Below are 27,181 nucleotides of genomic sequence, written 5' to 3'. Positions count from 1 at the left end.
GTGTTTGCCAGCACATCGTATACGTACTTGTATCGCACCCAATGGCAATGAACTTTGCCGCGGCCAGAACTCAAACTCAAACTCAAACCGAAGCCCAAACCCAAATCCAATCGCTGTGCACCCGCGCTCCGCCACTTTCTATGATGCGAACGTGCTCGGTCCTAAGTTTCGATGTCGGCACCTATTCTCCTAGTCTATTAGTACTATTGACACTTGTCGACCCAACGGCGAACCGAAATGCGGCCTGTCACCGTGCGGATCGCTCACATACAGATACTCACTCAGGTATGGGCGAACGGTGGGGAGGAAAAACATAACGTCCAAGTGGAAAAAGTCAACAGTGTCGCCGCGCATGGCACATGTTGGGTCGAGGTTTCTAGTCCCCCTCGTTCCCGTACTGCCCTATCGGGTACGGCTTCCTCCATCATCGCAGTCATGATGATCTTCACCATTCGACATTCGGCACTTAGCACCATTGGCACCAAGCGATGCCAATCAGGGGTCTATGGGGAGCATTGCTGACCGAGCGAATGGAACACAGGCGAACGCTCGAGCGCACAGTGGTGCGAAAGCAGCCCAAAAGTGTACTTGGAAAGTACAATTCATAATAAACATTGTAACTGGTAAATGAAACGTTAAATTATTTCAAATCCACGAATTTTATTAACAGTTAAGCTTTTTTTTAGTTTAATGTGTTTTTTTAAAGATTCTATCTGTTTCACCTTTTTTTAAATACATAAAATGTATTGTATTACATATCAAGTTTATATATTTTTAAGATCGCAAAACCAAAAAACCATACTTATTCAAACACGTTCGTCTTCCACTTTCCAACAATTTAACGGCGGTTAACTTTTATATTTCTATTCCGGCGCTATATACCCGCCATTTAATTTCTATGCTAACCAATGATAAACTTAATTTTATGATAACGCACAGACAAATTATTAAACAGCAGATATATACGCACATTACGAACTCCAAAATGAAAGGGTGAAATTTGATATGAAGTCAATCGGCAGGGGAGCTTTCGTTGTGTTGACCAAAACCAATGCAATTCCGAGCCACGATTCTGGTTCTGTTTGGATTCGGATTCCGATTGTGGGGATCGTAACGAGTTTAAAACTACAAATTGTTGTTAATTTCGCTTGTAAATATTTCATTTAATTATTTATGCTGTGTGCTTTTGGCTCCCAAACATGCGACCGACTGGATGTGGCTCCAAGTCAGTGGCTAGGTGTGAGTATGACTTGGTGTCTGCTTCTGGGTCTGGGTTTGGTTCTGGGATTGGGATAGGGATTAGGTGTGTGTGTGGCTTCCATCAATTTACACCTACGGACAGAGAACCGATAGCTTCTCCACCTGGTGCGACGAACAGGTAAAGGTCAATGCTTGTGCACGCATTGATACACGTATTTGCTTATTCATTTTTGCCAGTTAACTTACAATTAAATTATTTATGCGCGCGGCAAAGTAAATAACCAACTGTTGCGTATCCAAAAATTGAAAATAAATAACTGGGTAAATACACCATTTATTTGCTCTGCCCGTACGAGGGAACTCAAAACCCGACCATAAAAGTAGAATATGTTCATTTTCTTTGGATATCTTTATTAATGGTTGTGCCATTATGTATGATACCCTTTATATTGTGAAACATCGCTTGTTCTTTTTATGCACGTTACCCTATCTGGTAATCGAACTGCGGTTCAGTTCAAATTTAAACAACTTACTATGAAAACTATTCGAGCAATGTATAGATATAACAGAATATTTAGCTATCAATGAAGGGAATATAACTTTAATAAATATCCCCATTTCGCCGCTGATGAAGTCGAGTTATCTGCAACTAGAATTTCTACGCCGGTTGCTGACACCTAGCTTCCCCATTTGAGTGGGCTTTTGTTGCGACTGTTTGGGTTTGCTGCTGTTTGTTTGTTTGTTTAATGATTGCCTTTTCCGGGCCCTGTAACTGTTCGGTTCGAATCGCAATGTGTTGTTGTACTGTACGCGGCACTGAGGTGCACTTCGCGCCCCCTGGCTCACCCCGATAATTAGCTTAGGGGTTCAACGATGCAGGTCAATGGTTTTGTTAACATATTATAAGTTATTTTAACCTTTGGCCGATTTGCATGCGACGCAAGCCTCGAGCTTTTTACACCACAATGTATTTGGCTCAGTCTATGAGTGCGTGTCACTGCGAGTGTATTATTGTGTGTGCTTATTGGTTTCCGTGCACAGTTACAAATTGGTTATTTCTTTTCAAATAAATATTCAAAATAAACTGATTCATTTAAAGTTTTGGCTAGGTAAGTTTTGAGTTTTGCAAAGCTAATTTTAAACATTTTTTCCGCATACATTTGATATTAGAAACAAACTGTGGGAAATATCGCCTGCTTAGTTAATAGTTAGTAAAAACCACTTTAGAAAATTCATAAAAACGATTATTTTTGTTTTTCTTACGCACCAAGAATTATCAATTTACATACATTACTTATATTTGTACCTTGCAAGTAACTAAGACAGCAATTTTTCTCTTCAGGTAACGCACCCACAGACATACTGCAGCAGAAGCCAGCCAAGGCCACCACCGCCATTGTGGGCGGTCGCAGCGCAGCCCAACCGGCGACCCACGACGACCAGGAAGCGGCGACGACCGCTTCCACAGCCACCAAGCGGAAGCATCTCGAGCGGTTGGCCAGCGATCTGCGGCAGCTGGGCAAGAAGGGCAGGAGGAGGAGTCGCTCGGTTAGTCCCAGTAGTAGATATCCCACCGTTGCGGAAACGGCCAAAATGCTTAGCGAACGATCGCTGCTGCTCAGCGGATATGGAGCCATCGAGAGCAGTGCCAAGAAGCTGAGCGAAGCGGCCACCGGTGGTGCCGTGGGTGGGAGTGGTGCTGTCGGTCAGGCTGCCACGCCCACCACCAGCCAACTAAGTGCACCCGCCTCCTCAGCATCCTCCTCCTCCATGTCGTCCTCCTCCGCTGGCAGCACTTGCAACACCAATGCAAACACGGCATCTGTGGCGGCTGCCTATGCTGCTTTCTATTTGGAGAAGGTCAAGCACGAGAAGTTGGACAATCACAAGGATGCGCCGATGGTCACCATACACAATAACAACAACAACAACACCATCAACAACAACAACAGCAGCAGCAGTAGCAGCATCAACAACCATCAATCGAGTCAACCAAGTCTGGGCCACAGCGTCAAGAGGGAGCGGCTCAGTCCAGGGAGCAACAGCAGCAGCCACAACGGCGAACTCACCGTCAGCTCATTTGCCAGGTGAGTGGAAGGGTGAAGGGCGAGGGGTGTCTTGGGAGTCACAACTAGGTGGTACTCCAGACATGGCTTATTGAATCATTGATTTATTGCATCACTGATTCGTAATATAACCGTGACCCATGTAATCAGGTGAAAATGATTCATTGAGCTGATCAACCTATTCTAATTGGTTTGTGCACTCATAGTGTAAGGTTTATAAAGCAAAAGTGCTTCAGGCGATTTTAATATGAAGGTAGTAATTAATTTCATTTAACAATTATAAAATTTAACACACTCGATCCGCTCGTCCCTACTTGGGCTTGCAGTTCTCATGACACTTTGGGTGTTTCTCCACGTGATCCTCCGTGTGATCTTCACCATCCGTATCCGACATGTCACACTGCTCGCTGTGAATGATGTGGTTGTAGTGCTCCCGCCGCAACTCGAGGAACCTCATCCTGCGCCGGAGTCGCTGCTCCGGAGTTTCCTCGGTCACGACGAAGGTATCGCTACTGGGCAAGGAAATGACAACCGAGGGGGCATTTGAAATATCAGGACGAGGAGTGTTGATGGGTCGCAGAATCGAGGGTGATGCAGTGATGGTGGGATTGGACCAGGAAAGCTGATCTCTGGTTTCGATCTGAGTGGAATCGTCGTCACTGGAATCATCATCCAACTGTTCGGTCTCCTCTTTTTTGGCCTTGTCAGACATATTCCGAAGACTTACATTGAAAGTTAATTGCTATTAAATCACGTAAATTTCAGAGCCATGTTGATTTGGAAAAGTAAAGAGTGAGATGGATTTTCACACTCGAACTCGCTATTATTTTAGACAATTTATCAAGCGAATTCGACGCCTGTCGACGCCTGACAAATTAATTAACATTTTAATAAATTAATACGTCGAAAAGAAACCAAACCGATGCGGCTTCCGTTCGCAGCCAATGGTAAATTAATCAAAACCACGAAACAAAAAGGCAGCCAACACGAATGTGTCTACACAAGAGCACGCTTTTGCTGTCAAAAAGAGGCAATAACAAAGAACCCGCCAAGAAGAGGAAAGAAAAACAACCTGAAAAACTTGAATTTAAAAACAAATAAGACAAAAAAAAATAAATAAGGCCCCTTCGGCGACTAAATGTGATTTGACAAGCGAAATCAACAGCAATTAATACGCACAACTAAATTAATGGTGTTAAAGATTATATATTAACTAATATAAATAATGCCAACTTATCTGCCGAGCGCAAAAACCAAAGGAAAAAAAAAACAACAAAATACCTTAACAAGCCTTAGGCCTTAGCACAAAGATACAAAGATACATAGATACATACATAGATACTAGTTGGGCTGACCATTTTAATATTAATGAGACATGCTAGTCCATCGGCACCTGGGGTGTGGATGGATGTTGTTGAGTGGGGTGCGACCACGACAGATTTGGATTTACCACAGTCTGTGGTGAACCGTGGGTTCACTCATTCCGCTCGGGGTGGTCGTCTGAAGACAGATTCGATAAGCCGCATAATTTTCATAATTTATAATTGTTTGGACACAAATTAGAGTGGCTTATTAAGCCAGCCTTAATACGATATGACAAATGAATGTTTTAGGGCCGGGCGAAGAACTTGTTTGAGGACTGTGCTTATATCATAAATACGCTATGAGACTTTTGAAGAATTAATGTAAATTCGATGCGAATTCTCACCTGTCGAACACAACTGATTAAATGTATCCCGTGTTGAAAATGCCGCATGTTATATAGATATAGTTATTGACATAACTCGATTTTGCCAGGTGCCCATTGACAAAAATACGATGCCTGTCTGCTCCACTCAGCTTGTATTTTATTTTTTTTTATTTATATCATTATTTGCATATTCAATACATGGACTAAAATTTTGTTAGACTTTTTTCCAATGGTTCGTCAAATGGGTTCTTAAGTTCTTTTGTTTCTTATTTTGTATGTGGAATTTTACGTCAACTTTACAAATACTCTTGGACATATGCGAAATGCTGTGCCGTTTAAACATATTCATACAGTGCGTTTCACAGCAATATATGTTATTTTCTGAATGAACATCCGATTACACAGTAAAATAAAATTAATAAACCAGTTAAAAACTGTGCTTATATAAGATTTGGATGTTAGGGTATAAATACCAGGTCGGTCAATGGAATTCTTTCTTGCTAATGCTGTTTGTGAGTTTCGAACCGCACCGTATTCACATACATTTATTTTTATTAGGGACTTTTTGGGTCTTGTGTAGGCGTAACAATAGACACCATTTGCATACCGAGGCGGTCACATGTTTGCCGGTTGTATAATAAAAACCAATTAGGCATGCCACCGATCTAAAGATCTTGGACAACCAGAGCACCCAAACCGTTAGACTTCGTAGACATCGAGATTGGGTGAAGTTGTCGGAACTGGGGAGGGCGATCAGTGGCAGTAGCCAACATAATCGCCACCATAAACCATTTTTGCAATGCTTTTTTGCTTCCACTTCTTTATTTCGGGTTGATCTGGTTGCTGTTCAAACAATTGCCAAGAACAAGCAACAAAACACAACTAAGTAGCTGCTACCAATCGCCAAAGCAATTTGCAATAATCAACATTTTTAACAAAACCGAAAAAAAAAATTACTAAAAAAGATACAACAGAAAAAAAATGAGACAAAAAAGAGCAACAAAAAAAAAACGTTGTAAGCAACAAGAGGCAACAACGAACCGGCAAACGAACAAAATAACAGCAAAAAATCGACAACCAACAGATCACGATAAATCAATGGCAACAACAACAGCTGAGTGGGCAGGGGGCTTCAAAGGGGGCGGGGCAGGTGGTAGGGGGAAGGGGGAGGAGCGGTACGGGGAGGCAAGCTAGGCGGCAAGCTGCTATATATAAATTTGGTGCCACAGCCTCCGAAAGAGCAACACGACATGACCAACGACCAACGACCAGCGACGACGACGACGTGCAGCACGAGTTGCTCTGCCATAGCCGGGCCTTGCCACAACCACCTAGTCATGTGGCATGCAACCAGTGGTGGCCAAAAACCACCTAGCCAAAATAAAGCTGGAAAACAGAAGATGCTATTCTCGGTTATTCCCTAGGAAACCAAAGAAAACATAGGTTATATGCTATAGAATCTATAATACGGATGAACAGAATATATCTCAAAATTTTAACACGAAAGTGACCTCTGTGTTGGCACCATTACATTTCACCTATTATTTGATACCCATTAGTAGTTAAAAATCGCAACTGCCACCTCTGGCCCTGTGGCGGCATGCAGCACAACGCTTTCGACGAGCTGAAATAGAAGCAGGCACTTGCAGCTGCCACCGGCTGTGGCATGGTTCGGTTTAGGAGGTGACCGCTGCCGCCACTGCGAATCTGGCCAGAAATCTATGCTGATTATTTTCTTTTCGGCCAACATTCAGTTGGCTTGGCTCGTGTTGCATTCGAAGAGCTGAATGGCTAATGGGTGGATATTGGAGCGGGGGCAAGGTGGAGCATTCGACTGCGCCTTGCTGGTGGCATGGTTGGTAGTTGCATATGAGTTATGGCCATGCCAGCCAGATTGTAGTCCACAAATGCTCAACATTGGTTAACATGAAATGTTTCGTTTCGACGATCCGAGAGCATCTGAAATGAAATTGTTTGGGAAATGTTCGGTGATCGTCCTAACAAGATTGAAAGTTACTAAAAGAATTATGGGTACATAGTCAGGAATACGGTTGTAAAGAAGATGCATTGTAGTGGAAATAATAGCTTAATTCCTGACCTTTCGTTATTTGATAGTCACTTTACTACTTTACCATTTGTTCTACTTACCTGTTTCAATTAAAAGTAAGTGCAAAATCTCCCAGGCTTCTCAACTGCATACCAGTTTGTGGACTCCTTTCGCCAGGGAACTCCTTGCAAAGCAGTTCCCATGCCAAATCGCATCTGTAATCGCATTATGACCAGAGTCTTGCCACTTCTCCAAAGAATTAAACTAAATATCAAACTTCCACAAGACGTACATCGTGATCGCAGCTGGCTAAAAGTCTTGTGCGCCATTTTTCATAGGAGAGAAGATCTCACGGAAGCCACTCATTAGCATGTCAAATAAGCCAGGAGAACTTGGCTCAGATGCTGTGCGGAATGACAAATAATCCAATTGTATGCGACACCTTTTTCTGACGTTGAATGAGAACTCGAGATAATTAAATATAAATGCAAATTTACGAGAAATCATGGGGTTAGATGGGTATACTAGTAAATATATCAGGCTGATGTCACACTCTCCCACTTATGCAAAACCTGCTAAATGTTCACTTTAACATAACTAATCCATATGATTTTTGGCATTTTTTCTCTGCCTCTTTCTCACAGATCTCGCAGCGCCACGCCCTCGTCGTCATCGTATCGTGGTGGTGGTGGTGGTGGTACTGGTGGTGGTGTCTCGCCCAGCCACCAGCAGCAACAACAACAGTCCCAGCAACAGCAACAACGCCTTAGTCCGCCCAGTGGCCCATCGATGGCAACAGCAACCAGCACATCATCATCATCGGCATCATCATCGGCATCAGCCACTGCAGCCACACACATGCCGCTGCACAATTTGTCAACGAATTTGCTAAATAGCATTCAGCAGGCTGCCAGTCAGCAGCAACTGCGCAGCAGCAACAGCAGCAGCAACATCAGCAGCAACATCAGCGGCAGCAGCAACACCGCCAAATCGGATGGTGGTGGTGCCGCCTCAAATGCCGCGGATTTTTCCACCCGCAACTATTCGGACATTATGCGATGCCTGGCGGCCAAGTACAACAATGCCAATCCCAATGAGTGAGTTTTCAGTCCGCCCAGAAATAACTTTATATTTTCGTAGGCGAAAAAATGTGGGAATATCGTTTATTACATCAATTATTTAAGAAAATCAAATTTAAAATGAAAAGATGCTTATTAAAGGTTTCAAACTATACTTTAATATTCGAAATAATACAGAAATTGCTTGGAATATTATAAAAAATATTTGTGAATTATTAACCAATTTGTGCAACATTTTCTCTCCGTGCAGCAATAATGCAACGCGACGCAATTCCTACTACGACGGCAGCACTTCTGCGGCAACAGCCACTGGCGGAGCAGGCGGTGTGGGCGGCGGAGGAGCAGGAGGCACAAACTCTGCCCCAAGCAGCGCCCTCAAGTCGGCCAGCAGCTCCGCCGGCAGCACAACGTCCACTGCCAAGAAGCTCTCCCCATCGGCCGCATCGGCGGCGAACAGTGCTGCCGTCAGTCTGCCCAAGGAGGCCAAAGTGAGTGTGGCCGGTGGTGCAGGTGTGGGTGGTGCGGCAGCCAGTGGTGGTGGCTCGTCGCTGTCGTCGCAACTAGCTCCACCACCCACCGCTCCATCGCCCACGGAGCAGGCCAAGAGCCAAATGGCCGCCGTGGTGGCAGCAGCGAGTGTTTCGCCGTTTATGACCAACTTTCTGCCCTTCTCGTCCGGCATTTTCCCGCCGCTGATAGACATGAGCAGCACCCAGGCACTGCTGACACTGGTGAGTAGCATTAGCGAGTAGTTCCTCTGCTCTTTAATGGGTTATGTATTTGGCAATATGTAGGTAGCACCACTTTATTAACAGCAAAGTAAGAAATCCTATTGAATGGTACTAGAAGTACTACTATAAGCTTCGTTGATTCAAGTAACTATTTTGTGTTTTAATCAATCCCTTCTCTTTTCTTTTGTACCATTTCATCCAACCCGATCTCCTCAGGCGCGCGCTGTGAAAGATGCCGAAATCCAGGAGATTCTGCGCAGCAAACAGCAGCGCTCCGGTTCGAATGCCTCCTCGCCGAGTGCGAGTGCGGCGGGCACGCCACGTTCCAGTTCCACCCTGAATGCGGCACTGCATCAGGCAGCCCAATTTGTTACACCCGCTCTGATCTACTCGGCCCAGCTGCAACAGCAGCAGCAGCAACAACAGCAGCAGCAACATCAACGGCAGCAACAGCAGCAGCAATCGCATCACGCTTCGCGGCAGTCTAGTCCACGTTCCACCAATGATTCCTCGACGGTGGCGCCCATCGGTGACGGCGGCGGTGGCTCCTCGATTGCGTCGGCGGCGCCATTGGATTTGAGCTCCCAGCCGCCGGCAGCCAAGCGCTTTAAGGCAGAGCGTCGTGCCAGCTCTACGGCCACCACGGCAACAACAGCCACCACAGGCTCATCCACGTCCACACCATCCCCGCCACCGTTGGAGCAGCACGACGATATCAATTCTGGCAACGCCAACGCGGGCCTAGGTACAGGAGAGGGTTCTGCAGCGGGATCATCGGGAGCAGGAGCCGGAACAGGAGTTGGCAAGGCCCGAAGACGATGTCAGGCGCAGAGCGAGGAGGTTAACTCCTGGTCCGTGGACGATGTGTGCGGCTTTGTGGGCGGAATTGATATATGCGCCGAATACGTTCAGGTAGGCCAACCAAACCGAAACCAAACACAACATTCTCCCTTTTAGCCCATTTGTAGTTGATTAAGCAGGGAGATTCGATGCGATGGAGAAAGGAGCTTTTCTGCATCAACTAATTGAGTTTTATGGCCAAGCTGGCAGGGGTAAATAAATCGGATCTTAGAAAGTAAACTACCAAACAATAACCATTCCTGCTAAGGTATTAATCAAGGAAAATGTTTAGGTTTGATAGTCTCCTTAAGGAAACTATTCAATTTCTTAGAAAACTCCTTTTCGATCTTACTTTAAACCTAATTGCCTCATATCTATAGGACATCCCCTAACTTGAAGATCCTTGTAGATCTTTTGGAATGCATTAATCACTTCCAATCCTAAAGCCCATCGCCGGAGTCAAAGCTCATTTACGCAATGAAACTGTGCGGTTGTGTGAACTTCCTGTCGCAAACCGAACGAATGTCGAACTTGGAAGATTAACAACGTATTGGGACTTGAACTCGCCATGACCGGCATGAACTCTCTGGCGGCCATTAATATTGAGCCACGCGAGATTCAGCCTTTACTTGACTTAAACCTAAACTCCAGATGCCCAGGTACGAGCTGCGTTGGCCAAGTTCGAGAGCCAAATGCTCCACATAGGCAGCTCTTGGCCAGGTGATCTTTACGACCAGTTCCGGCAAGTTGAACGACTTTTGATCGCTCGGTCAGCCTGGGCCGGCTCTTGCTCATGCTCTTACTCTGGCTGTTACTGTAGCTGTAGCTGTAGCTGCTGCTCTGGATCTGGCTTTTCCCCCGGCTTTTGGCGATGGCGATGGCTTCGACTGGCTTTTGCGGTCGACGATCGGTCAACGTCAGGCATCATTACCAGACCCAGTTCAGGATCTGGCTGCACTCTGCGGCGACTGCACAACGCGTTAATGGAGTGAAAACATGGCCTAGGTTCAGTTCAGTTCGGCTTGGTTCGCTTGCATCGAGCTCCTCTCGATGCCAACAATTAAGCCGGTCGGAATGGCAGGACAACGCGGCTCCAGGTGTTGACACATTTTGATGCATATTAGCTGGCAGAGATGGGGCCTTCAAAGTCGTCTAATTAGCACGCCGAAAGCGGCTTAGCGTAGCGTGCATTCGTAGATGAACTAAATCTGCTTAAAATACAAGATATCGGCGGGCCAAACTGATGATGATGGAACCAGTTTGGAGGCCGTCATGTTGACTCCTCCCCGACGCGCGAGGTTGGCGATAGACAAAAAGGCAATTGGCGTAATATTCAATTGAATTTATGGCCACAACGACACTGGTCGCTGCTCGCTGGTCGATGGTAGTTGGATGTTTGGATGTTTGGCTGGTCTTGGTCTTGGGCTCGGACTTGGTCTTGGTCGCCTGAACACCTTTTGTGGAGCTGCTGCTGCTGCAGTTGCATGAACTTGTTCCGCCAGGCCAGGCGATAGAAAAGACCAGCCTCGTTTCTGTTACCTTTTTATTTTTTTTTGCTTTCAGACTTTTCAGTCTTTTTTGTCGTCGTTGTCGGTCGTTGAGATATTGTGGAGGTTGTAAATATTTAGTGCAGAGGTTGACTCTCGCAGGCCGTGGAAATCTATATGAAGACATTGAGAACTGGTTCAGTGACATTGTCCGACGACAACAACGTTGTCGCATCATGTTGCACTCGTACGACGACGGACAGCGTTGCAAGTGTTATTGATATTGCCTCGGTGGAACTCTTCCTCCTTCAACTGGGAACCCCCCCACTCTTCCCCTTCATTTTCTAGGAGCACGCATGGGTGGCTTTTGCGATCCCTGCCAGGGTTTATTATCGCCAGGGTATTCGCCATAAAAATGCAGATGAAGTCATAAGTTGGAGCCATGTGCTGGCCATGGCCAGTTTTGCGATCCTCAGCATTTTCTAGTACTGGTTTGGCAAACGCAGCAGGATGCGATATTTTCTGCATTTTAAATGTTCAGATTTATGGCTATATTAAAGCACAATAATAATTTCTATGCGTGATCACAAGACACGAGCTACGGGAGGGAGCCCTTCCCCCTTTTCTCGATCCCCTCGTTCCACAGTTTGTCATGAATTATTCGCTGATTAAGTGCAATGAGCAGGTAGCAGGTGGGTTGGATGCCTGGAATGCGAGGAAACCCAAGCCCAAGAGGAGCTTAGAAACTCGATCAATGGTAGATGGTATCACAGGAGCAGATTTGGATGTCGTGGGATGCGAATCGTTAGTCGGTTCGTTTGACAACAGTCTAAACTTTTGTATTTAGCAAACTTACCAGTTTGAGAGCATGCCAAAGTTCTGATTTAGTTGTAGGGTCACATCTCTTCAAATACCTTAAGCATCATGGAGATAGCTAGATTTAATTGAGTTCTAATGATTTGGTATACAACTTCTTTAAATGAGTGTACAACTTTAACCCCACAATCAAAGTTCACAATCAAGTCATTACCGACTTCTCTTCTCCATTGCCAATTTCCCAAGAAACTCAAGATGACGAATTCGCCAATTGTAGCAAGAACCCGGACAAACATCTCCAAACCCATTCGCCTTGTCAATCTATCAGCATTCCGCCTTGAACTTATTTGGAGCGAATTAGTTTCTGTCGGTTAATGACAGACCAGGAATGTTCCCCTTGGCTCCCAAAAAAACGTGTTTGGCCCCAAAAACGAAGCTGTCAGAAAGAAAAAAAGAGTCAACGCAGACTTGAACCCAAAGAATCATCGCCAGGCTCCGCATTTGGGTCTCCATCTCCATCTTGGGCTGTATGCGATGTACTCGCAGTGCTGTGATCTCTGGCACTGGGGCTCCCCTAGTACTTATTGTATTTGACATGCCAAATGCCAAAAGTACACGTAGGCGTCATAAGATTCATGACTCGAACGAGTTGACTTTGCCTTCTAGCCCACGACGCTTGCTCTGGGATCTTTGGGCTTGGATCGGTTTCGTGTCTGTCGGTTCTGTCGGTTCTGTCTGGCGGTACACCAACGTGTTATTGTTGCTCTGGGTTCACATAAATGTCAAGCATCGGCAACATGGAGATCAACTCTGTAGCTCTACATTTTGCACCGTGGCTAACGCCCCCGACAAAATGAAAAGAGAAAAAATGCGAGGCAAACTATGTTTGCAGTACCCAGTACCCAGTACCAGTATCTCCCCGTTTCGTATGCATTTCAAAGTCGACCCTATTATTAGGCATACGGTTTCATCGTTCGCGTAAACACAAACAGCGACTGCAAATCCACGTAGTCATCATCATCATCGTCTTCGTCGCAGTCGCAGTCTCAGATTCAAATTCAGATTCAGCAAATGTCAAAACCCGCGGGCTAGACTCGCACTTGTCACTTGAGCTTGGGCCTGGAGGTCTCCATTGCCATCTACAAACATTCGATTAGATGCTGCCACTTTGCCCCTCTGCACCGCCAATCCGCTCCCTTTCGCATTATTTGTTTATCTTAATTCGTATTAAAGTTAGATTTTTTATCGCCCAGCCAACTCGTTACTTTGGCTCAGGCCGGGGTCTCCAAGTCCGGATCTAGACTTTCGAGTTGGGCTCCCCTGCTTTTGCCATGGAGTAGAGTGGAGTGCAATGGTGTGGTGTGGTGTGGAGTGGAGTGTGCAGCCTTCTCATCCATAACTGTCACATGGCTGACTTAAGTTTTATTTATTTTTATATTGGCCTTTTGGCCAGGCACTCTTTTGGCCAACTGCGACCCAAGACCCAAGTTCCCGATATATCCCTCTGGCCATATCTCTAGTTCTCCCCTTCTCGTCTTCACTTCTCTTCTTTTCTTTGCAAAAGGGAAATGCACATCGGTTTGTGTGTTTGGTTTTCGGAAAATTGATTTGGAAAGTTGCATTAAAATGCAATTTGTTGGTTTCTCGAGTGCCGTGTGTGTGCGTGTGTGAGTGCGGCGAAATGTGTTATGTGGCCAATGAGTTGGGGTTTTTCTTCTTTTGTGCAGGAAGTGTGACGAGGCGTTATGTGCCACATACAAAAACAAAAATTTGAATTAATATTCGGTTAAGCCGACTGACAAAGATGTGAAAGAAATCTTTATGTTGTGACTTAGCTAAAGAGGATTTCAATGAGTTTTAGTTTCGCTAATCTCGGAATTCGGCTCTAATTTATGGATATTTGAATTTAATAAGCTGTGTTTAAAGTATGCTGCTATATTTTCTATTAAAAGTAATAGCCTAAACATTAAAATTATAAATGTGCGATTTTTCGAAAAGCGTTTAATGCTTTTAACTGGAGCAACTCCCTGTGAAATTCCAAAGTTTTTAGCTACCAGAGAGTAGCCTGCAGTTCGTTTTGCCCAGAAATGCAACCTCATATTAACGGTGCTTTGTGGCAAAAACCAAAAAACTTTCATAGCCCAAAGAATCAATGCTAGAAAAAAGAAATGTAGGAAAAGGAAAACAAATCACCGACCGACCTGCCTAATGATTATAAACGTAACAATCTAGTTTGCGGCGTTGGCGGTCAACGCATTATCAGCGTAGCAACAACAACAGCAGCAGCACAATAACGGCAGCAACTACCGCACACGAGCAGCAGCAGCCGCAGCAGCAACATCAGTGTGCAACAAGAGGAACCGAAGGCACGTGCTAAACATGCAACTCCTACTCTTGCCGCGGCCAAGGCCCCGCAGACAGAAAAACAGACAGCAGTTTTGGTCTCGGCCTCAGACACGACCATTCACTCAAGAGACAGCGGCAACGAAGCCGCCTCCTCCTCATCCACCTCATGCAACTCCTCCAACTTCTCGAGCTCCTCCAACTTCTCGAGCTCCTCCAACTCCTGCAGCTCAATCGCGAGCCACAAGACCAATATGCTACCATTAATCCATGAATTACTTAAAACCACATTCCGTGCAGCGGCGGGTGGAAGCGTCGAGGGGCCCACATTTAAATTGCCCGCTTACCGCCATATTTCAATATATTGCTCCGGTCGCAGAGCTTCCTTTTTCCCCTCCTCCCATTTTTTCCTTGGTGGGTTCCACTTTTCGGCCGCCTACGAAATGTACGAACAAAAATTGGTCAAAGACAAGCAATTTCTTGCCTCGCGTTTGGCGTTTTCTTTCCCCTCGTTTTTGATAATGTTGCACGATAATGATGTCGTCTGTTTGATGATGTTGCTGCTGCTGCTGCTGCTGCTGCTGGGCCTGGAACTTGAAACCGGCAAATTCGACCTGCTGTGGCACTTGGAAGAACAGAACCAAACCGAACCAGGATCCAAACTATTGTATAGATATACTGGGGTAAAAGTTAGGTTCTTTTTGAGGGTTTGGGGGCAGAAATCACAGCACGAAAGCAAATGATCGCAATCGAGGGGAGCTTTATGTGGCACAGTAGGGTTCAGTTTATTGGGGATTTTGTTTACTTGTCTAAGAAGTTACCCTGAGCACCGCGACTCTTTGTGAAATGTAAAATGAAGAGGGGAGTTTAGTTAAAGCAAAAGAAACGATGTTTGTTAAATACCATATACACCACCCTCCTCATAAATGAATACCTCTCAGTTGAAATTTAAAGTAGATGGGCAGTAGATAATAATTAACCCATCTGGCCCTTTTGCTGACCCTCGTCCCACTGTGCACGCCGGACTGGAGCAGAGGTTAGATGAAATGTGCACAAGACGGAGGTTATAAGGTGGCCACGGCAACAGAGCTGCCATTTAACTGACAGTCAGCAGGCAGCGGCAAACTCAGGCAGCAGCCCCCATTGAGACCCCAGAGACCTCAAGACCAAAGCCAAGACTCGGACTCAGCTGAAGCCAGCGCATGACTGGAAGCAGCCAAAGCGAACCAAACCAAACTGAAAAACAGCCAAGAAATAAGCCAACCAGCAGAGAAGTCGGCCCCAAAGTCAAATGCCAAGCAGCAGATCATGCCGGGTCTGTGGGTCTGCTGTTTTGGGGTCTTCGGTTTGGGATCTGGGGTCTGGGGTCTAGGGTCTGGGGTCTGGGGTCCCGGGTCTTCAAAAACCTCGGACCCAGGCAGGTCGTTGCAGCCAACGTCGCTCGTGGTGTGTTATCAAAGCTGATGATGATTATACCCACTTGCACGCCTTTTTTGTGCCCCTACAGGAAGCCAACCCAAAGACGACCTGGCTTTTGGTCATGAGCGGCTTGGAGTGGAGTAGAGTGGAGTTGCCTCAGCCTTGCCAGCAATTGGCTACTCGTCGCCATCGCCATCGTCGTCGTTGTTGTAGTCGTCGTCGTCGTCTTCGTCTTGTTGCATGCATTATTATTATGCGCATGCGCGCAGTTGGCCATATAATCTAAAATTGTATCTTTGGCGTGTAACCCGGGGCACTTTTGCTTCTTCTTGAGCTTCGGCTCCTGCTCCTACTGCTCCTACTGCTGAGCCCAACGAAAGCCAATGCAACCAAATAAACTGATTATGTGCCTACCGCTCTCTGCAGCGAAATTAACAGCCCCATCTCCTGTGGACCTGCCATCCTCCATGCTCTCCTCAGTTCACCAAACCCCCCAATGGATTGGATTGGATTGGCTGGCCTTCTTTACTTTTTTTTTGTTTCTTTGGTTCCCCAAAGGCTTTGTTCGGTGAGCGGGTCACATGAAATTTGCTAATATTTTGACCTTAAGATGTAATATCTGTGCTGGCCCCATTGTGCACAGTGGCACAAGGTCTGACAATCTCATCCATGTAAATGAGACTTAAAATAGGAAAACATATTTCTGCCATATACTAAGTTATCTTAATTGAATTCAGTTGTTTTCGTTGGCTTATAAATATCTAAATATCCAACCAAACCATTAAAATATTTTCTTTAACTATTTGATGTTCACAGTATTAATCAAAAATAGCCTAAAAGTGCAGAACCACTCTTATCCATGGTTTTATCAGCAATTTGCACAACTCGCCCACTGTCCCACTGTTCGCTTCTTTGCTCCGCCAGCGGCAGTAGCTGTGAAATAAAAATAAAACTTATTTATTACATCTGTCTAAGTCGAGGATCGAAGTTCTTTACTCGGCCTGGGGGCGAGTGTTCGATAATTTATTAAATTATTTAAATAATAAGCGTGCAATTTGGTTCGCTGTTGTTGCTGCCAACATTTTGGTGATTGATATAGAATACAGTTCTTTTCGATCGAAGATGAATATAGTTAGCTGGCAAATCAATCAGAGGATGAATGGCCTAGACTGGCAATTTCCAACACTTTCGGTGGAAAGTGGAAAGCGCGGACCTTTCAACAACTGCCCTTCACCAATCTCCGATGACCAACTATCTGCTAAAAAAAAAGATCGCTAGTCGAGGCAGATCCAGATCCAGATCCCAGAGTACAGAAAACAGAGTACAGAATACAGATTCCAGAACACAAACTAAAGACTAAAGACCGGGGCCACCTAGTAGTTGAGAGCGAGTGCCTCGAATGCGTTACAAGATCAAACCGCAGCCACCGCACTCGGGAGCTCGGAACTTGGAAGTTTGAAGCTGGAAGTTGGAACTTGGTAGTTGGTAGCTGGAGTGGGAGCTGGAGCTGAAGTTGGAGCTGGGCAGAGGATGTTTGGCATTAAGCGTAATTGTTGGTTTGCTGGGCTGAATACAAAAAAGAGTAAAATATCATTAAATACTCGGTACCAAAATCAAAATCAAAGCCAAAGACACAAGTAAAGTGTAACCGCGATGCTCAGTCCACAAGTCAACCTTTCGATACCCTGCAATGCTGCCAAGAAGTTAGTAATACAATTTATGATCAAATTTATAGGTGCTTAAATTACAGAACCACTTAACTGAGGCGTCTGTTACGTCCCCATTAAAAAATCAATCTTAAATAAGTTTAAATCCACTCAAATATAATGTAAGCTCTATTAGAAAACGTTTGTTTCTATTTTTATCATTCTGCTTGCAATTTTTCGTTTAGCTTAAGTCTAGTTACACTTTAATGATAGTCAAAGGTTAAAAAAAAGTAACCAGAAGAGATCGTAAATGTGTTGTATAAAAACACAGATAAGTAAACAAAAAGCCTTAGTTTCCGCTAGCAAAATATTAAATGAAATATTAGGCGGTAACTCCTAGTCGAGCACACCCCTTTGCAGTGTCACTTCGTTCTTTCGCTTGAGGCGGGCAGCCACCGATACGAGCGAACTGAGCCAAAGGTTGCTGATGGGCAACTGGAACTGGGTACTTGCTGGCACTGCCGGCAATCAGGTCGCCGTTTCTGGACTGACTCTCTGATTCTTGGCCAGCTCTTTCGGTACGCTTTTGCTTTTGCTTTTGGCCCGGCCCTGGCTTGGGACGTGGCCAGACATGAAGAATTACAATGAGTAGGTAGTTGGGCGCAATTGACGGTGGGGCTCAGCCTCAGCCTCAGTTTCAGTTTTAGCCCCACTCCCCCAGCCGAAGCCTCGACTTTGGATTTCTGGCAAAGCCGCTGCCAAAGCCAAAGAAACAACAGCTTCAACCTCTGCAAGTTGGCAGCAGGTCGGCCCACGTTCCGCGATCAGCGCTCCACTCAACTGGCGGCTGGGCGAGCTCCCGGGCATAGGTAGCACAAAAAGCTGTTCAATTTAGAATTCAAATTGTTGTCTTCGCTTCTTGTCATCCCCTCCCCTTCCCTCCCCTCATCATCATCATCATCATCGTCATCCTTCCTTCTCCTCAGCTGCCCCTCCATTTGCCAGGCATTTGGTTGTTTGGATGGCTGACTGGCTGGCTGGCTGGCTGGCTGGATAGCTGGCTTTAGGGTTAAGCAGGTCAAAATCCGTACAACTAAATTGAGCCCAGAAAATACAATTGGGCAGAGAGCAGAAGGCCCCTTTCAACCCGGGGTAGAATTCATTTTTGCGCTGCACTGTCGACTCTTCAAATTAAAATGTATTTGGCGGGCAGTGAAAAAATTGAGGCGGCGGGAGGGTCGAAAAGATCGTCCGCTGGGTGACCAGAAGCAGCCAGAAGCACTTTTGTAGCTGCTTATTAGTGTGATGTGTCTTTTGGGCAAAAACTCGTCGGATTCGGGATTCGAGGTTCGGGTTTTTCGGGGCTTCACTTTTTGGCCTGAGCTGAAGGAGAGTGGGAAGATGTGGGGATGGAGATGGAGGACGCGGATGAAGACCTGGCACGTTTCACATTTGACGCGCCATACGCTGACCCTGCTATTAATTTATTTTGCAAGCAACCAAATTCCAGAGCTTGAGATTATCCCAAGATGCTCGTTCATTCAATTTGGATCCATTTATATGCATATTGGAGATGGGCGCGTGACCGGAATATCGTTAAGACAAGATAATCTTAAAATTAATCATTTATTACTATATTTATTAATTGATTTCCCCATTTCCATCAATAGTTTTACTCTTGCTTATTGTAGATTCAAAACCTGCTTCTGATTTATAGTAATTAACGAATAAATTGAATATTTTATTAACAACATATCACATACGAGATGAACATCATTCTTAATAAGCCTAATCTCGATCATCACACGCATCAAATAGTCCTTCTCTAGCATAACGTATAGCTGATATCTCTTTCCTATCCGTATATTTTAACCAAAACAAGAACCAATTTTATGTGCCTACTTTATGATTGAAACCCACTTGAATTCTATGTAAATATTGCGCAACAAAATAACTTTATTGGGCTTAAACTTTATAGCTCTATTAAAGAAAGAAAGAAGGGGCTGAGCCAAAGCTAAAGTCGTATAAAACGAGAAAATATTTACGAGTTCTTTGGCATGGGCTTGACTTTAAAATCAAAACGAAGCGACCTTTTGACGAATCATTCGGCAGCGTATGCAAATTGATCTTGGACATTCATTGATATCTAACCATCTGTCCATGGTCAACGTGGGTCACCAACGCTTCCCTTTCCGAGACAGAAAAACCACCACAATCAGGCAAAAAGCCAAACTTGAACTATAAAGTTTAATTAGATTGAAGACCGAGAATTTGATTTTGACTTGGGACTCGTGTTTGGGGTGGAGTCGTAAGATGCGTATCTCAAGTGAACTCTTTTTCGTGGCAAATATTTGCACACTCTTAGACTTATGTATGTATGTAAATTTTCAATAAATTAGCTTGGATATTTTGTGTCTATCAAATAGATACGAGCTGCGAAAGCTATTAAAGCTTAGAATTCTATTGTTGCACTCATTAATATTAACGCTTAGTGTTTTGGCCAACAAAATATGAGACCAAACTAGGTCTTCTAACGCAAACAAAGTCTTTTGTTTGATGCAGCCAAATGATTTGCATATTTCCATATTTTCCACCCATTTCCCTCCTGGCCTGTGCTCTGAGTTGTCTTAAATTGCCTTCAACTGAATGGAGACCAGAGACCTGGAGTCCAATTACATTGCGTGTATGGATCTCCAGATGGCCTCGGCCCCTTAGTTTTTACTGTTTTTTTTTTCTCGAAAGGAGTTCAAAGTCAAGAGCCGAGAGCCTGAGAGACCCACAATTCAAATCTGTTTTTGGCCCGTATTGTTATGGCCAAGTTGTGCTGTTTTGTTTTTTTTTTTTTGTTTCTGGCTTTCTGGCCATTTCCTGGGCTCTAGTTAATGCCGACTTGTTGTTGCTGCTATTGTTGCCTCTGTCAATTATTGGCACAGAATTTAGAATGCACTTGGCTAACCATAACCATGACCACAGAGCCACCCAAATCAAAGCCCCTGCTCCTCCCGATTCCCCACATCTTTTTTTATGTAGCTATACGTTGTCCGAGCAAAATTATGACAGAGTCTAAGAACCAAGTGCTGCCCATAGGAGTTAAAGCCACCAATTTCCGGTTGGATCTCGGTCTGTGCCTCGTTTTTAGCTCGTTTAGATTTCTTCTTTACCTTTTGACCAACGCTTTGTGGGAAAGAGATACAAATAGAAATGCATACTTAACTTAAAAGAAAAGTTTAGAGAAGATTATTAAAGTTGGTTTCCGCTCTGTCACTTGAATAATGTGATAACTAAGAGGTATAGAAATAGATAGTAAAATAAAACGCAAACACAACTTGAACTTGTATTTATAAGCTTAATCTAATGAGTAGTACTTAATTATTACAAAACTTTATATACTTTTCTCTCTCTCTTGAGTAATGGAGGTGACCTGACCCCACCTAGTTTATGACCCTTTATCCAGACCCCCCTCAGTAATGCTACCTTCCCCTGTGCCGCTGGGCCTCCTCCATCCTCAGCCTGTCGATAGCATCAAAGATCCTGGCTCGACGATCCAGCTCCCTTTGCACAGCCATCTTGTTTCGTTCCCAATCCAATTGTTGTTCTTTTTTATATGCCTTCGAATTTGTATCTGTTCCATTCAATATTTTAGTATTATAGTTACTCGTCCAGGGACGCCGTGTCGATATCGGGTGATTGTAAAGAGCTGTGTGATTCGCCGGGAATAGGCTGGGTTTTATAAAAATTGCCACATAGCCGGGCTTGGATATGCTGCGATCCTTGGGGAAGACACTGTAAAATATGATTTAATTCATTTATTAGTGTTACAAGTTGATTGTGAGCAAATCAAGGACTCTTATACTCACCATAAGAATCCCTGGTACATATCCTGTATGGAATGGTGACCCCACCAGCTGCCAAGAACCTGCAAAGGACACGTCCGATTCCGGCCCGCATACGAACTCAATACCTTGCCCACGGATACAAAGAGCAACTCCGTCGTATTGGCCTCCACCAATTCAGCTTTTCGCATCATGAAGAGATCGTTGAATGCCGATATGACCACATCGTCATACAGATTATAAACCAACTTGTTGTCCTTATCCTGGCCAATGATCAACATGGCTGTGCGCATGGAGTTCATGATATGGGCCAGAGCCAAGAAGTTGATGTTCATATCCTTGTAGTCTGGAGTGAGATAGCCCAGGAACCAGTGGCGCATGTGAATACGAACTGGGAGCTCTATGCGCGTCATTAGCAGCCAAGGACCTCCCCATCTGTTTTTGAAGTTGCACAAGATCTTGGTGGGCAAACCCCGATCTCGTTCCAGCCTAATGCCAAATACCTCGTGTAGATCCATGTCCTCACTACATGTGGCCTCCGGGTAGTCGAAGAATTCGGGAGGGTGTGGTGTTACCGACTCCCAGCTTTTTAATGGATTTTTTGGTAGGTTTGAGACTGGTTCTTCTTTTCCAACTAATCCGATTTCCGGTAGATCTGTAAAATGTTCCTTGGGGCTTTCCGTGTACATTTCGTCAGTTGATTTTTCGTTATCAATTGCAGTGGCCTTTGTGGATTCTGTGGTGATTTCTGTGGGCATTTCGGGAGTTTCGTATGTTGTGGCCTTCGTTTTTTTCTTTGTTGTGGATTTCATCTTTGGAGTGGTGGACCAGATCATCGTCTCAGCCGAATCACCTGAGTCCTTGTCTTCTACGCTTGGTTTCATGGTATCGCTCTTGCTCTTTTTCCGCGAATGATCCTCTGAACTCAACTCAAGTGTTTCCATTTCCTTGTACTTTTTTGAGTTATGTTTGGACTCCCGTGAATGCTCCAATGAGCTGACCTCCAGAGTTTCTTCCTCGCCTGAATGTACCGCCGAGCTGGTCTTCAAATTTCCACCCTCAATGGGCTCCCTGGCTGTACCATTGAAACCGAGTTGGGGCGCACTTATTCTGGAGGAGCCGTAGTTGTTGAAGATGAAGCTCATGTAGTACGTCTGGCCCAGGACAATCCACGGTAGAGTTGTCCACAGGCAGAAGGTCAGCATAGCTACGCTCTACAGCTGCACCGGAACCGAAGTGAAGGTTCCTATATGGTAGCTGGGTTCCCTATATACCCTCGCTCTGTTGGCTCGTGACTAACCTTGTTAAGTAATTTAGAAAAGATACCGATTTTTAATGTGCTCACTGATTTGCCTGATTGCCATTAGATGCAATGCACAGAACTGAAATACTTTGCCGGTCGCACCATTAATTGATTTCACAGTTCTAAAAAAATAGTATGTAATTTAAATGGAAGCATTTAAATTCTATAAATAAAAGTAATAATAAATTTAATACCTCCAAAATAACTCATACATCTAATATTATTCTAATCTAACTAATTTTTCTTTTTATTTCGGTTATACCAGCGGCAATTAAGGTTTATGTTATTATACACAGTAACAGTATAAACAGAAATGGACAGGTCTTAATATTTTAATTTCGAGTGACCAGTAGTGTCCTTCGTATAAGATCGCATTCGATTGGCAATACAATAAGCTTGTTAAAAATTACTTTAATCCCATCAATGTGAAAATGCTTATGCATTCCAATTAGACTTTATTAGTTTGTCGTTTAAAGAGCTAAAAGCCAATTAAAACTCCCTTAACTTTAACCCCACTGTTCCACTTGCAACTCATTAAAAAAAGCAGTTTTGGTATTTAAATTTTATTGGCATTTTAATGATGAAATCAATTGAAGTGTCTGCGTCCTTTCCAAGTCCCTCGAGCGAACCTGACTGCCAGAGAAAAGGATACGAAAACAAAGTTAGAGTTGATCGTTTTGTCCCACGACCAAAGACTTACAGTCAGATGTCCCGGTGGTGTTACATTTCCTCGTAGTCATCCTCCTTGGCTCCAGTTTCGGGCCCATCCGGCACGTTGCCAGCGACGCGAGGTGCCCGTGCAGCAGGGGCTTCACTGGCCATTTCCTTGGCGGTCTGGGTCTCCTGACTGCTATCGCGGGCTCCGCTGTCCCGCTGATTGGAGCCGGCATTGCTGCCGGAGTGGCCGTGGCTCTCGCTGCTCTCGTAAATGGAGCGCACGTAGCGCCCGCCAAAGCTGTCGTCGATGCTGATCTCGTAGCTACTGTGGTGGCTGTGATCGGTGCGTTTACCCTCCGCTGCGGCATCCTCCTTCGAATGCCGATCCTTGACATCCTTGCTGTCGCTGTCATCGTTATCATCGTCATGACCATTCGCTGGCGTGGCAGCATTGCCTCCGCTCGAGTCTTTGGAATCGCTGTCGGAGTCGCTCTTGCCATCTCCACTACTTTTCTTATCACCGGCATCGCCATCAGTAGCCAAACTATTATCAGCGGATGTAGCGTGGTCGTCATTGGGACGATCCGTCGCCGCACTACCGTCACCTTCTTGTGAACGATCACTGGTTGCACCACCGGCACCAGCGGGACCACCACCAGCAGCGCCACCATCGGCGCCGGTGCCTCCTTCTCCATCCGGATTATTGTTGTTGAAGGCGAAGTTCATGTAGTACTTCTGGCCCAGAGCGCCATGCTCCGGCAGATGGCCGAGGGCCAGCAGGACCAGGTAGCCAGTGAGTAGCCGCATCCGCATCCGCCACATCGCTGCAACGCTGAGCTGCCCGGGCTGTCCGACCCTCCCTTATATATAGAGATGACCGCCGTTGCCCGGAATCGAATCGATTTTACTGTAGCCGTGGCTGCTCTCGCCCATTAAAAAGGGGCAGTCCGATAAAGGCGTGTCCAAAGCAGTGCGGCAGTGCCAAGGGGCCAAATGCTGCGGAGCACAAAAACAGTGGCAGTTGTTAGTCCATGTTGCTGCACTGCAGCAGAAGCAGCAACAGCGGCCGCAGCTGCCGCGGAAACAGGTTGGCCCCCTGTTGAAGAGAGCTACGTGGAATTCAATCAGGGCCAATCTATAATAGAAATCTCATGTGGCGCGAGCTTCGCTTTGCCCAAAGGGGAGTTTGCAGCAGCAGCAGCAACAGCATCGGCAGCAGCAGCAGCATCAGCAGGAGGCGTGTCAGTGGGGATCAGCTCGGGAGAAAAGCTGAAGGAGGGGAACGAGAGTAAATGGGGTGCCCACTCTCTGCCCACTTTCGATCGATCGTGCGTTGCAAATATGAAAATGCTACTGCAGCGAGTGCGGCGGCCAAGTCAGGCAGCTTTGGCTAAAATCGTTTTTCATTAACAATTTTAAAAGCCGCGCATTAATCACAAGTTCGCAGACACACGCGCACACAGAGAACAGAATGCATCCTGTAGATGCCCTGTGCCCACGACTTGCTGGGTAGCACAGTGGATCAAGAACATGAAGTTATTTCATAAGTAATTGCAGCAAAAGAAAATGATGAGTCATATGATAGTCGATTTCTGATATTCAGATGATGTACCAGTTAATTTATTTTAAACAAACTAACGATTTTTTAAGTAGCTCAATATGTTATAAACGATGTAGCGGTTGCAAAAACTCATATTCAAGTAATTTGAAAAAAGGGAATTAAATGATATCACTTATTTTTCAAACCACTATTACCACTATGCAAGTGGCCATGGCCACCATAAATCTGCCGACTCTTCCGAAGACACCCCACTAATTCTTCTCTTTGGCTCTCTTCTCGTTGCAGTCGTTTCGTGATCAGTCCATCGATGGCACTGGCCTGCCGCTCTTAACCGAGGATCACCTGGTTAACTCGCTGGGCATGAAGCTGGGGCCGGCTCTCAAGCTGCGCTCCATATTGGCGAAGAAATTGGGCGGGCCGTGTCCGTGTGTTGCATGCGTTGCGCAGGCGCAACAAATGCTGGCACTGCAAACGGGTGGGGCAGCCGCAGTAGGAGCAGCAGTAGCAGGAGCAGCAGGAACGGGAGCGGGAACGGGAGCAACATCGGCCACAACTAGTTGCAGCATCAAGTCGGAGATCTTCAATGGCGGCAGCAACGGTAGCAGCAACAGCAACAGCAGCAGCAGCAGCAATCAGGGCAGCGATGTTGCAGCTCCGCCGGCGACAGCAGCCAGCTCACCCAGCAGCAGCAACATGCTGCTGCCAGTGTTGCCGTGCAGCGGACTTCAGGACGCCAGCTAGTTATCAGCGGTCCACATACGTATTTATGCTAACTAAATTGCATTTCACCTGCTAAAATGCTGTACCAAATGAGCTTTCAACAGTTAAGAAGAGAATAAGAAACAAAAAAAAAACAAACAGGCAGACAAGGCAGACAGAGAGAATACCTTTTGTATAAAATTAAACGTTAAATATGTAATTTAATGGCTAGCTAAAGTTGTAAACTTTAAGTGAGAAACAACAATAATCGCAAAGTCTTCCATTTGCACACAGACACACACACAAACAAATCATATTTGTATAACATTAATCAATTTATTAGTCAATTTAATGAGAGAGTTTTCGTTTACGTACTTAAGTGCAAAGCGCAAATTTGCATTGATTTTATTTATTTCTATGACTTTTTTCGTTTTTTAACTGCTAGTCAGTAAATGTATATTTAATAGAATTCCGCAAAATGTGAAGCAAACTTAAAAATTCAATTTTATTGTTTTGCAAATCGAAGTAAAAGGCTATTTATTTTAACATTTTTATCCTACGATACGGCCGAATTGTTGAGCCCCCCCAATTGCTTTGTTCAAATTTTATTAATTTATGTATGTTTACTTTTTCTGCGGCCATGCACAGAGGAATTCGAAATTCAACTTTTAGAACTATGCATCCTTTTAAGAGCTCCAAGACTTGAAACACACACAAAACACACTATACACAAGTGAAAAAAGATAAAAAAAAAAAAAAAACAACACGAAACGTTATAGAAAACGTATTTTATAGCTTCATTGTATATATTGTTTATTTAATTAGTTGTAAGTCATTTAGAAACAGACACACAAAAACATCTTCTAACACCTACATAGGCCGTATGCAATGATGAACTTAACGAAACAGAAGCATATTTCTACAAAATAGGCATGAGAATGAACTTGATTTACTTTATACATTTAATGAGAACTATAGCTATTTTTCACAAGCTGAAGCAAATAAATTATACCAGTTATCATACAAACACAAATGCGACTCTCGCTGCAAGTTGAATGGCTGGATGTTGCACATTGCAGATCGTTGGGCGGCGGACGCCTCCAACTGGGGCGTTATGGGCACGCGGCTGACCTCCGGAGCGCTCGATGCGTCGCGGGTCAAGCGGAACCGTTGCGCCAAAAGGCAACCAAGGATGGCTGCAAAACAATTAAAAGCACGCAGCGCACCTTCCAGCGTCTAATTACAAATTGGAGTCATTGAATTTATTAAAATCGGCCGCGTAAATTGTGCAGCAATGCACTTGAGACACGCGAACTGATATTGTGGGCCATCGCCGGTTGGCCGCAGCGGTTGGCGCTTCTTGGCTCTCATTACTCGGTCATAACTCACTGCGCCTGTCCGGTTCAAGTATCCCTAGCCTCTAGAAAGCCCATAAAGCCAAGTCGGCTCTGTCTAGCAGAAACATAATTGCCCGACTTCTGTGCAGCAACTCCTTTTTTTCGAAGCTCTGAAAGGTTTCTATATGTACCTGTTGCAAGTAAGTACTTCTAGTTATTTGAATTTTAACCTTTCTCAACTCTTCATGCCTACTTAAATATTCAACAAGTCACAGCTGTACATATATTAACCTTTTTCTGGATCTATAAGTAAAAGCCAGAAAGCGGATTAAAAATGAACCTTAGGATAGGAATGAATTATAAGTTCTTCATTAAGTATTTTATGATTTACTGCTGATACATATTAAAGTTCCGTACAGAACTTATG

At 44.9% G+C, this 27,181-nt stretch overlaps 4 protein-coding genes across 8 annotated transcripts in view; 1 reads left to right on the top strand and 3 right to left on the bottom strand.

Annotated features, from left to right (window-relative positions):
- The window catches only part of LOC6527227 (pneumococcal serine-rich repeat protein), a 56,455-nt gene extending 30,005 nt beyond the window's left edge, over positions 1-26,450 (top strand). For all 4 annotated transcript variants that reach the window (XM_002088285.3, XM_015197687.2, XM_039371020.2 and 1 more), the window contains exons 3-7: positions 2,543-3,287; positions 7,648-8,100; positions 8,333-8,813; positions 9,030-9,725; positions 25,004-26,450. In XM_002088285.3, the coding sequence (XP_002088321.1) occupies positions 2,543-3,287; positions 7,648-8,100; positions 8,333-8,813; positions 9,030-9,725; positions 25,004-25,459 (2,831 nt within the window). In that variant the 3' untranslated portion in view covers positions 25,460-26,450. The remainder of the gene's footprint in view (positions 1-2,542; positions 3,288-7,647; positions 8,101-8,332; positions 8,814-9,029; positions 9,726-25,003) is intronic.
- On the bottom strand, positions 3,475-4,328 carry LOC6527230. Its single transcript, XM_002088288.3, has one exon. It carries the CDS (start codon positions 3,976-3,978, stop codon positions 3,577-3,579), a length of 402 nt encoding a protein of 133 aa, XP_002088324.1. The 5' UTR covers positions 3,979-4,328; the 3' UTR covers positions 3,475-3,576.
- On the bottom strand, positions 20,674-23,008 carry LOC6527229. The gene is made up of 2 exons (XM_039371021.1): positions 21,222-23,008; positions 20,674-21,147 (listed from the first exon to the last, which is right to left on the bottom strand). The coding sequence occupies exons 1-2, from the start codon at positions 22,400-22,402 to the stop codon at positions 20,835-20,837; spliced, it is 1,494 nt and encodes a 497-aa protein (XP_039226955.1). The 5' UTR covers positions 22,403-23,008; the 3' UTR covers positions 20,674-20,834.
- On the bottom strand, positions 23,048-24,005 carry LOC6527228 (accessory gland protein Acp32CD). 2 transcript variants are annotated; one of them, XM_002088286.4, is made up of 2 exons: positions 23,201-24,005; positions 23,048-23,129 (listed from the first exon to the last, which is right to left on the bottom strand). In XM_002088286.4, the coding sequence occupies exon 1, from the start codon at positions 23,977-23,979 to the stop codon at positions 23,221-23,223; it is 759 nt and encodes a 252-aa protein (XP_002088322.1). In that variant the 5' UTR covers positions 23,980-24,005; the 3' UTR covers positions 23,048-23,129; positions 23,201-23,220. The 2 variants fall into 2 exon arrangements, with proteins under 2 accessions (XP_002088322.1, XP_015053637.1); XM_015198151.3 differs by having other exon boundaries at positions 23,048-23,133; positions 23,201-24,004.
- Positions 26,451-27,181: the final 731 nt, after the last annotated feature.

This window comes from Drosophila yakuba, chromosome 2L (assembly GCF_016746365.2).
Source record: "Drosophila yakuba strain Tai18E2 chromosome 2L, Prin_Dyak_Tai18E2_2.1, whole genome shotgun sequence".
Lineage (NCBI taxonomy): Eukaryota > Metazoa > Arthropoda > Insecta > Diptera > Drosophilidae > Drosophila > Drosophila yakuba.
This window is presented reverse-complemented; position numbering and strand designations above follow the sequence as displayed.

Coding starts and splice junctions, on each gene's coding strand:
- LOC6527228 (XM_002088286.4), bottom strand. CDS start 23,979: ATGTGGCGGATGCGGATGCGGCTACTCACTGGCTACCTGGTCCTGCTG.
- LOC6527230 (XM_002088288.3), bottom strand. CDS start 3,978: ATGTCTGACAAGGCCAAAAAAGAGGAGACCGAACAGTTGGATGATGAT.
- LOC6527229 (XM_039371021.1), bottom strand. CDS start 22,402: ATGCTGACCTTCTGCCTGTGGACAACTCTACCGTGGATTGTCCTGGGC. Junction 21,148..21,221: donor ATGTACCAGGGATTCTTATG/GTGAGTATAAGA, acceptor CATATTTTACAG/TGTCTTCCCCAAGGATCGCA.